Genomic DNA, 11505 nt, shown 5'->3' on the forward strand with positions numbered 1-11505 from the left:
TGGTAAAAATTGCCCCAAAATTACAAAATTGTAGATTTCATCATAATTTCAATAAATATCATTTAGTTAATCTGTAGGAACCTGTATACCAAATTTCAAAGCTATCAGATGAGTAGTTTTGGAAATACACATTTTTTGACCAAAAATGGCAAAAATTGCCCCAAAAAATCAAAATTACAGATTTCATCAGAAATTCAATACATATTACTTAGTTCATCAATAGAAAGCTGTATACCAAATTTCAAAACTATCAGACCAGTACTTTTTGAGAAATACATTTTTTGACCAAAAATGGCAAAAATTGCCTTAAAAGTGCAAATTTGCATATTTCTGCACAATTTGAACAAATCTGAAATAGATCATCCCTAGGGACCTATGTACCAAATATCAAAGCTATCTGACTGGTAGTTTTGAAGAAGAAGATTTTATATTTGCTTTGACCAGAAATGACCAAAATTGCCTTAAAATACAAATTTTCATATTTCATAACGATTTAAAAAAATCTGACTGAAGTCACCATAACTAAACTGCATATCAAAGTTCAAAGCAATCGGACAAGCGATTTCAGAGAAGAAGAGTTTTTGCCAAAACATGCCCCAAAATACAAATATGCAAATTTCACTACGATTTGAATAAACTGAAGTGAGGTCACCTATAGTGAACTGCATATAAAATTTCAAAGCATTTGGACTTGCGGTTTCAGAGAAGGCAATTGTTGACGGACGACGACGGACGACGACAGACGACGACGACGACAACAGACGACGACGGAAAATCAACCTATTTGATAAGCTCACGTCGCTGACAGCGGAGATAAAAACTGAAAATACCAGTACATGGTATATTATATTTGTTAATCAGATAAGCATACATTATATTCCTCAATGACGTTTTCATTCACCTGGTCAAATCAATACTGCCCTACAGAAGTTACATGTAACTTTCAAGAAGGATAGAACTTACTGGTCCACTTTTGTAAAAGATGCTCAATAGAATTCCCTGCAATGTATTGAAACTAGTAATGGTTCTTTTACGTGGTTCCATGATGCAGTGCGCGCTAGGGTATACAAAGCGTAATGTTGCGCAAAGAACTTAGCCTAGGGTACATGCATGGTATGTTTCTCATGGCAATCTATGGCAGATTACACTTTTCGTCACTGATGGATAGAATATACACAGGGCATTATATTTGGCATTGCAAATTTGTGTTATTCTTGTATGATAACAATCCGTTGTACAACACAAATCAGTGTGTTTTCATTGTTTTCAGTGTATATATGGTGTTTGCTGTAGCCACAGCAATGCATTGTGGGATAACCAGGAAAAGGTCTACACCTTTATCAGCTAAATTTACAGCTTAATTCTGACGACTTCCTGATAAACCAGTACATCAAATTCTGTTTATCAATATTAGGCAGATGGTAAACTGGTAATTTTTTTAAAACAGACAGAAATTTTCGAATAAAGTTGCAGTTTCAATTTGTCAAGGAAATGTTTTCAGGGTCAATATACTACTGTGTCAGTACACATAGCTTAGACTCAGTACTCTAAACCTTGGGAATAAGCAGGTTGAAATTTCAATTATCAGTTTCTTTCAATATGAATGATACAGGCCTTATTCAATATGAAAAATGTGATTTATAACCTCTGCAGAATCTGACCACAGGCAGGAATCAGTTGAAGTATCATTCACTTCTGTTGCAGGTTTGATATCCTGCAAATTTGGTCACAAAATTGAGGACAACTTTTCACACTTCACATAGTTTGGATATCCTCCAATACTAAAAATAATGATGACATCGGCGTACAGCTGTTTAAGTGACATCTCAATGTAAGCTGCATACCAAGGATTGCTGTACAGTACCAAAATAGAAGGTATAGTCTTGACAAGCTTATTATTATTAATTACAAAAAACAATCATGGTAGCCCTAACACGCAGACTTTCCTCTTGCATGGGACAGAAATGGTTTCACCACTTCTATTTGATTGCCAGATGTAATGCTATATACCATTCTATCAGTACATCAGGTGGATAGGTTTGTCATATAATTGTATGTCTGACAAGAAAGATTTAATGGCTTGCCATAAGGTATTATCACCACATTGTACACGTGTGGCAACTATTGTGTGTTCTCTGTAGCAGGAGCTTAATATTACAAATTCACAACTGCAGGTGAAATTTTACAATTTGTGCAGTTTTTTAAACAGAAGTTTGTCATTGTGACAAAACTTTGCAGATGTCCTTTCACTTCAGAAACCCTGTATTACATCAGCAGGGGCATGTATCTGTATACCAATTTACTGGTATGCAATTTTCTCCTTTCATATACACAAACATGGGAAGTGTGTCCTTGTATGGCACAGATGCATTCACGATGAGCAGTGGTTCTAGATTATTAAACTGGGTGGGATCCTGAAATTCACAATAAGCAAGTTTTGATCATGTCTGTTTGCCATAATCCCTATTCAAAGAGTTATTGGCACTGCAGCACTGTGTTTCATTATAGCTTTATACATAAACAAGTTGTTTAATTTCCTGTCTGACAGACTTCATTTTATGATTCTTTGTGAGCAGCTGGTAAATAACCTGTGTGCGCAGTAAATATAATGTACCATGTAGCTAAAGGACTTTGATGCAGGTAAGTCACATGAAGACAAGTCATGCAGCGTTCGCACAGCAATTTTCAAGGACTTCTTGAGATTCAAAATACCATTTTCCAGATATTATTTTTTACAATTCATCATTTCCATGTAACATGCCCTTTTTGTGATGTCATGACTGATCATCTTGTCACTTTTGAAAATTGTCGGTGGATTTTAAATTTTCCAGGACCTTCATTGACTCAATTTCATTTTCCAGGAATTTTCTAGGACCTAGAGGCTTTACAAGGACTTTCAAGAACTTTCCAGGATTGTATGGACCCTACGGATACATTCTTTAAACAAGTCATCTTTATCAATAATTCTTGTATGTATATATGTACTGTATGTATTTTAGGTCTTCAACAGTTACCTAATAACATACACATCATTTATTAATGAACTGGAGTACATCAATTTAAGATCACATTTTTCAACATGATGTCTCTCTTTCACTGTTCATAGACTGACTCTCTATGGTTTGTTTGTTTGTTTGTTTGTTTGGTTGGTAGAACTGGTAAAGAGAATAGGGTTCTTCAAATGATGACAGACAAGGAACTAGGTGCCAACACAGGCAATGAAAGATGACTTTCACAAGGTCACATTCGTATTTTCTGCTGAAAGACCTTTAAACTATGTAATTGCCAGCTGCAAGTGCCTTCAATACATACAGCACACACAATAATAGAGATTAGAACATGCTAAATGCACACTGGACAAACACCAAGAAGTGATAAATGTTGAGTCTTGTCTGGGGTCAAGTTACATCAATTTTCAAGTGACACGTTAACATTTCATAACATGACACTCAATCCTCAATCCTACATGTTATTCTAATGAAAAGGGTAAGTATGTTGCAAACAGTTCTGCAGAGTGTTCTGGAACAATTGGACAAAATGATCCACCTGTCTTGAAACATACCTTCTAAATTACAGTTATTGTTAAAATCTGATATCAATTTTCATTTCATAACTGTCCATATCATTATATATAAAATAGACACGGAAGACCTGCAGTCAAACCAAGTCAGTCACCCTAGGAAAGCCCCTGTTGACAGAGTAGTAGTCACACACTTGGATCTTCAAAGCAGATTTTTTATCAATTGTTACAAACAATGCAAGTGAGGTCGCTTGCTCAAGCAAAACAGGTTTTATAGGAAAAATGGTATTAGGTAATCTCAATAAGATTGTGTGTGACTGGAATTGCAAGCAGGAAAGCAAAATTCATAATTCATTTAAGAGCTCCTTTTTGGATTCGGGCCAAGCTAAGGTGTCCTAATTGTGTACGCTTTGTGGGTCACGTTGGCTGGATCTCAAGTAATTCAGCGTCTCAATGTACCGTATGCAACTTTCAGAACAAACAACTCTTCAGGTTCGACCAAGTCATTATTTTGAAACCTTATTCCAAGAGTACCGGTATTTTGCCGACACAACTTTAAACCAGTTCCACTGACCAACAGACCAGTAGCTTTCCATCACCTTTGACTTGACCTCCATCCCATTTTCATTGTTTTGATTTTACAAGGTGATAATACCTACATGCCAAACAAAACCTACAAATGTCCAAAAATATGAGAATTTAGTCCGAATTTTGCCATGTTTATAAATTTGATTTGCATGCAGCAGACACTCAATTTGAAAACAAACATTCCTTTGATTCAGCCTAAAGGCTGCATTTGGTTCAAGCAATTGAATTTACTAACAAATTCTATCAAGACAAATTAATGAGCAGGAACTCATTCCAGGGAATGAAATCTTACATGTACGATATTTTAAAAGAACTTAACAGGACAGAGAGCCATATTTAGCAATGGTGTGCTATACTGGCAGTTTCTGTGACTTAACCTTCTATGGCCTTTGAACTTTCTATGATCAATTAAGTATGAATGGCATCCATCATGGGACCTATACCGAGTCACAATAATTGTACATTCATTGCACACGGACAAGCATGTCTGTGATAGATGTCAAAGACTGGTAGATTGACCTGGACAATGCTCAGCTATTCCCTGCGGACCATGCTTGTCATCTCACAGCAGATTTGCTCTGTTCTGAACAGTGCATAAGGTCATCAGGCTTTGATGCACTATTGCCCTTCATGGGAATTTAAATACCAGCCACTGTCCTGCCATCGGAGCAAGCTACAACTTGAAAACTGACACTGCTCTGTCTTTGTAGAGCAAGTTTTTAAATGAAAATAGAAATTCAATCTTATGTAAATATACACTTAACATTTATTAATATTCTATGAAGCAGTTTTATCAAGCCTTACACAGATATGACGAACTCACCGTAGGACTATCATTGCTATTTACATGTAACATGCTATACTTGAACTTGTTGCAGCAAAGTTGACATCAAAATGCAAAGCAGGATGTTTTGATCTGACAATTAATACACTGTGAATAAATACATGTACAATGAGTACAAGAATTGGACTTAAATTCAAGCAAAATTCGGTAGAGGGATTCTGTAATATTTTTAGGTAGTTTTCATCATCTGAATTTTACAGATGCTGTTTTACTGAAGACTGGATACTAAAAAGCAGGGAAAGAACCACTAACTCTTGACTTGTCAGTGTTTTTGCTGAGGGCAGTAAGCAGGTAAATGTTACAGGGGTTTCCCAGTCATTTTACCATGGTTCCCCTTGGTATATCAATACTATCAAATGAGGAGACAACATCAATATTACCGGGGTTCCCAAATCATTTACCAACATTCCCAAACCTTAGCAAAAACACTGATTGTTTTCATGACTATTGGTAAACACTGATGTCACTTTCTTTGCCGTGACACAAGCTTTACGGAAAGGTGAAATATTTTAACGTCTCTTCCTACCTCCACGGTTTAGCTTTCTTGTCAACAGAGAATTGTGAAATGCTACAATAGTTTAGAACCATACACAACATTTTTTTAAGTGAATGTTTTGACCTGTGGCATAGGCTTCAAAGCATCATCAATCATAGCATAGGCCTCACAGCTTCATCAATCACCAGCAGGAATACAATAATCTGCATTGTCTGATTAAAAGATGTTTTGATCATGATCCATCGAGGTTGATCACTGGGCCAACACCTACCACAAACCAAACACGTCTTTTCAAATTGTTGCAACAGACAGAATGTCTGGTTTCACCTCCTTTGGCACGCAACTAGAGCAAATGTCACAGTAGAGTGACCTTTCGACTCTCTATAAGTGCCAACACAGGGGTAATTTTCATCCTCGTATCAACATTCATGTTGTGAACATTGGCAAGAAATAGAATTTAAGTAGGTATTACGAATGCACTCTATAAAGTATGTATTTTTCACTTCTCCCTTTGACAATGAAATGTACCCTTTAACCACAATGGTTTAACCCAAGCCTACCATATCCACAGGGAAAGTGGATTCCTTCAAAGGGAAATAGGGAAAGGGGTTGAGATAAATGTGTCTGTCAAAAGTGACAGTTGCAAACTTAAGCTTGGTTTTTTATTTTATGATAATACATGTAAGTTCTCATTCACAATAACATACACTTATAAGTAAACAGAGAACAAGACTGCCTCATTTTTATCAATACTTGAAATTCAAAATGGCCAACGTGATTATACTGGTTTCAAAAAGATTATCAAACTTTCTAGTTTTCCCAAAATAAAAAGGATGGAGAGAAGACATACTTTTCTCAACAGATTGAAAACAAGTTCACTGAAACTGTGGATTGATCAAGATGGGAGATTCCTAAGAGTTTATAGATGTCCAACGATTCATTGTGCCTCGGTATCACATTCACTATAGATACAGTATGTTAAAAATAATTACTTTACAAAGCTTTTATCCAAAACAAAACAATGATGTCCATTTCAATGTTTCTTTTTTTTCTTTTGAAACAAAAACTTTTCTCATATGGAACTATTGTTTATTAAACTTCTTTCAACTTAAACGTTTTTTGTATGTCCACAGTATTACTACTATAGCTCTGCAGTTTACACAACAAGGTCCCTGCTCAAAAATACAGCCTCCCAGGGTTTGACAAACATCAACGATTAACAATAATAGTTCAACAAAAGAGGACATGATTCAATGCAATGAATGGTCCAGACAGTATTCACTGACAAATCTTTTTAATGCAGTCCCATGTAGCATATGTAAATAGATAAAAACAGGTGTTTTCAACAACACCTTACACTTTACAGGAGCCATTAAATTGAAAGAAAGCTTCTGAAAGATCTCTTCCAAAAACTTGTGATCACCCCTATAGCTTCATTATATCACGGTCACTCTACCCCTCAGACCAAACGGCATTTTCAGTCTATTGGTGGACAGGTATTATAAATATGGTTCCCGGGTCCAAAAGGGAAATTTTGTACGGTACACCAATCGCACTTCTGAGTTCATCACCAAAGAATTTTGGTTGATGACATGGTCAGATAAAAATACTACCAACAAATTAACCTAAGCCCTGTTGACGAGGACCATAAGACTGGATCCTCACACTCTCAATGTAACATACCAACATACTCATCAACCTGTGGTATTGCTGCAATACACTACATCATACTGGTACATATCAGTGAAAGGCATCTCCAACTCAGTGAGTAAAGTGAGGTTGAGTAACACTGAAGGGGTAAATGGATTAATGATAGACTAAAATAATTGAAAGCGGACACTGTCAGCATAATGAATACATGTAACTCCTGACAAGTAAAGCCATGTACAAACAGGTATTGGCAAACAATTAAGCCATGAAGCAGAGTCATTGTACAAAATCTGATGTGTGCGATACTGACAAACAAGCATGGAAAAATGATCTTGAATGGGGTCCCAGGAATGGGGTATACGCACAAACACCAATACCCCTGAGAAAGTACTGTGTAGCGGGTGTGATAAAACTTAACAGATCCAGGTCTTTACACAAGTGATAGTCAATATTATTGCTCCTCCCCATTATTCAACTCAATCTAACCTCATGAGTGAAAACGACCTTTGCTACTGTCATTCAACCTGCAAAATAAACTAGGTCATGTTTTACAAGGGAGTAGAACAAGAACTGTAAAGGACCGAGCAAGTGGAGTGGAGAAACTTGCAAACCTGCCACAGGTTAAATGAAAGTGACAGATGTTTGTAGGCTGTAGTGTACAAGAGGTCACATAAATCCTGTCTTGTTTACATGAGAACACAATGACTCTTTGTGTAAACAAAACACAAACAAAATTAAATTTGGTTGAGTTAGATTCAAGGACTTCTTATACAGAAGTATTGTGTCTACTTGTTCACAAACAGCAATGCAAATTAATTTGTTTGCACCATTCCCTAACAAGTTTGAGACTGAAACAAACAAGCCAAGTTAGTAGACTTGAGAGACCATATCAAATCTGAGCATAGAGACCTAAGATTTTCTTCGCAAACAAACACTTTAAAAATGATTGAATGATTCTTATATTGCTGAGTTCTCATGAGCAATAGAGAAATACAGAGTTTGAAATCCCCGGTATTCTTCGTTTTCAACAGTCACCTAATGAAAACAAATGATGTATTTGGGTTCTAAACTTGCCACTGAGGGCTTGCTTCCTGAATCTTTGGTCAGGGCAATTTAGCAGTTGAGTTTAAAAGCTGTCACTGGGGGCCTACTTTCTGATAATTATAGGCACATGCAATGCCGACAACTTCCTTTTCCATTGATGACTTTTTCAGTTGAAACCAAACATGAGAAAATCCAACATAGATTTTTGTTCTTCTTGACATATAATTATATCGTCTTGTTGAACTACACAGAAACAATTTTTACTTCTCACTTGGACATATGAGTGCAACTCGGAGTGTTATCCAAGTTTCAGCATGGTATTATTCCTCTGTTGGATCAAGCCGGGGTATACCAGTCTACTCCTATGCTTTATATTGTGAACACAGATTTTAGGCAAGCTGACATCTATACATACTACACACAAATAAACATAGATTATATGTACCGTTCTTTTGTGATATATCCACCTACTGGTATTTCAGAACATATACCATGTATATTTTTTCTAATATGAATAGGCTACAGCACATGTCATGGACGCAAAGCAAATCATGCAGACTTGCCTCTTCTGTAAGTGCCCTCAGGAAATAACCTACTCAATTTCTGCTGTAATCTGGGTACTTTTCAAAACTCAACTATCACAGGACAACAATACAACAAATAATCATATCAACTGAGTCAGAGACTGCATACGCTTGTGTCAGGCTGAGCAGCACAAACTCTTATTGAATTCTACACTAGCGCTGGACTAGAGAAAAACATCGCAATGCACAGAGTCTAATATATTTAGCCCAGTCACTGTGTATATGTACCATGTAAAAGAGAAAAATCTGTTAACATCGAATCAGAGCTTACCTGTTTTCAGTCGGATGTTTCACAAATGCCGACAATCCTATGTGATAGAATTAAGATACCAATTACTGTGACAAACTGAAAGCCACGTAGATGCCATGGATAATTAGAACATAGATGACAAACGAAAATAACTGTATTTTATAGAGGGTGAGCTCTATTTCAATCATCAGCAGATCACATCTCTCTTATTTGCTGCAAACATCAAATTATGTCTTCCTAAACTTAATCATCCAATTGTACTTTACAGATTGTCTATCTCAAATCTTCTGAAAGTATCTACCACTGTGAGAGCAATATGATACTGGTAATGCAAATGGTAAACAACACAAAATATCAACAAGCACTTTCTTTCACTGCATCTGAATTAACTCCTCCATCTCAGTGTCTGATATCTTCCATTCATCCTGATGAAATCACTGGGAATTCCATAAACCATAATCGGGTGTTGAGAGAGAGCTAGAGCTGCACTCAAAAGTGACTGAACTTACCGAACTGACAGATTGTGAATTGCTTTGCGATTCTTTTCAGTTTAACATATCTTTCAGCTGGTGAGTCAAACAGACTAGGATTGTCATTATCCCTGGTTTGGAGCCCTGTAAACTCTGTATCAATTGCTGTAATATAAAGACAAACATCAGTTCTCATTTGAGCAGTCTTATATCCATTAATAGCTAGAAAGAAAGAGTATTATTTTTCAAGCAGAGGCATGTAAAAGAATATTTTTAAATGTGTAGTTGAACAAGCTTTTCATCAGTGATCATGCTGAAAAAGACCAGAATCAGACAGATGGGCACTTTGACTTGGTTCATAAATATATTCCTTAGATGGCTATCCTGTGCACAATGTACTACACCAGAATAAATTGTCTTCTTCCTCTACATTCATGGTAGTACCTGGGTATGTCGCATTAACCTTGAGTTAAATTGAAGAATCATAAATGGTATTAAATTGTGAGTCTTACTAACCTGTTTGCAATATGTTCAAGTACCAAATAATACTTGGAATAATGGTGAATTTAGGTGAGGCTTAAAAACAAACATGTTTTGTCTATCAATTTTCAGGGGCAGCCATACAAGCAGTCTGTGTAAAAAGGTGTTTGTAACATGGTTGGGTCAGAAAAAGCATTTATTTCATTCTATCAGTGGGTGGAGAAGAAGGTGTCTCTTTATGTCAGTTGGAAGGTAAAATCTTTTTATTTTTACTTGAAAAACACTTAAATGAGAAGCATATTTCTCGACTGGATTCAACTTCTCAACATGCGGCACCTATCACGTAGAAAAGACATCATCAGACAAAATCTCTAAGCTAAAGAGTAAGCTGCAATTTTTCTGACTGTAACCTCTCATGAAATCATGTGCTATGACAGAGTAGAGGGGAACAACATTTATTATGGGGAAAGGGCACGAGTAGGGATTTCTTGTGGTGAGGAGAGGGGCACTTGGAAGTTTTAATTGTGGAGGAGAGGCTAAAATTGTTGGTGGGAGGGAGAGGAGTGTTTTTGAATCCTGATTGGAGGACAGTTGTGAACAGCTTTTACTTTCCCTTTCAAAATTTTAATTTGCCCAATTTTTAAATGCTATATTAATGCTTGAAAGAGGCAGGTTGGCTGCCCCTGAATGTTCAACGACAGGGGTCACAGTTGGGTTGGGCACAAGTGCACGAGGTGTTCCATGTGTATGCGCAGGGAAAATGTACACTGAACACACCGCACTCCAAGCACCAGTGGGTCAGAGTTCGTTTAGTGTACAGAAAACACGAGGGTGTAAAAATAAGTAAGAAAAACTCTTGTAGTAGTTTAGCTGCAAAATTGATGAGCGAATTCGCAAAAACCAAAAATCACCGACCGCCTCACCGTAGGGCTACAATTTTGCAGCTAGTAGACTGTTGTACTGGTAGTCTAATTCTGTGTGCATCCCCCGGTGCACCCATCACGACAGTCCAGTCAGCCAACGACAAAATCTGATAATCCGAGAGTATACTCTATGACGTAACGTGACCCTCGCATCCCGCTAATTAAACCATGGACTGTGACCTGCATGCAGCGAGTATTTGATACCCCGCGGTTTCGTTTCCCCCGGCCTTCGTAGCTCCGCATGCATTCAGCCCATAGCCTGGTCAAGTTTATGAATACTCACAGATGAAATCACACGCCTTGATAATCTCTATGATTCTTGGGAGTTCATCTTCAAATTGTGATCGAAGAACTTCACTCATATTTACATATTACTTCCCACACATTGAAAATTTACAGACGACAGTATTACTTCTATTCAAAAACTTTCGCCAAAGTACATTACCTTATCATATGAAAGAACGCTTTTGATTGGACAATAGTTGAGGAATTATCCATTCAACAAACGTTTTACATTTGCACCTATACAAAATAAGTATGCTATTATCTGTTCGTAAGTTCGATATTGACATGACTTAATTATACGAATATTGATCTAAACTTAGGTAATTACTATTTTTTAAATTTAATCTATGCTTTATTTATGCTAAAAGTAA

At 36.7% G+C, this 11505-nt stretch overlaps 1 protein-coding gene across 1 annotated transcript in view; it reads right to left on the minus strand.

Moving 5' to 3' along the window:
* Positions 1–11299, minus strand: part of LOC139144894 (poly(A)-specific ribonuclease PNLDC1-like) — a 59402-nt gene extending 48103 nt beyond the window's left edge. The window contains exons 1-3 of the mRNA XM_070715718.1: positions 11133–11299; positions 9486–9611; positions 8998–9034 (exon numbers count right to left, since the gene is read on the minus strand). Coding sequence (XP_070571819.1) covers positions 8998–9034; positions 9486–9611; positions 11133–11211 — 242 coding nt within the window. The 5' untranslated portion in view covers positions 11212–11299. The remainder of the gene's footprint in view (positions 1–8997; positions 9035–9485; positions 9612–11132) is intronic.
* Between the last annotated feature and the right edge of the window lie 206 nt (positions 11300–11505).

The sequence above is a fragment of the Ptychodera flava genome, chromosome 12 (assembly GCF_041260155.1).
Source record: "Ptychodera flava strain L36383 chromosome 12, AS_Pfla_20210202, whole genome shotgun sequence".
Lineage (NCBI taxonomy): Eukaryota > Metazoa > Hemichordata > Enteropneusta > Ptychoderidae > Ptychodera > Ptychodera flava.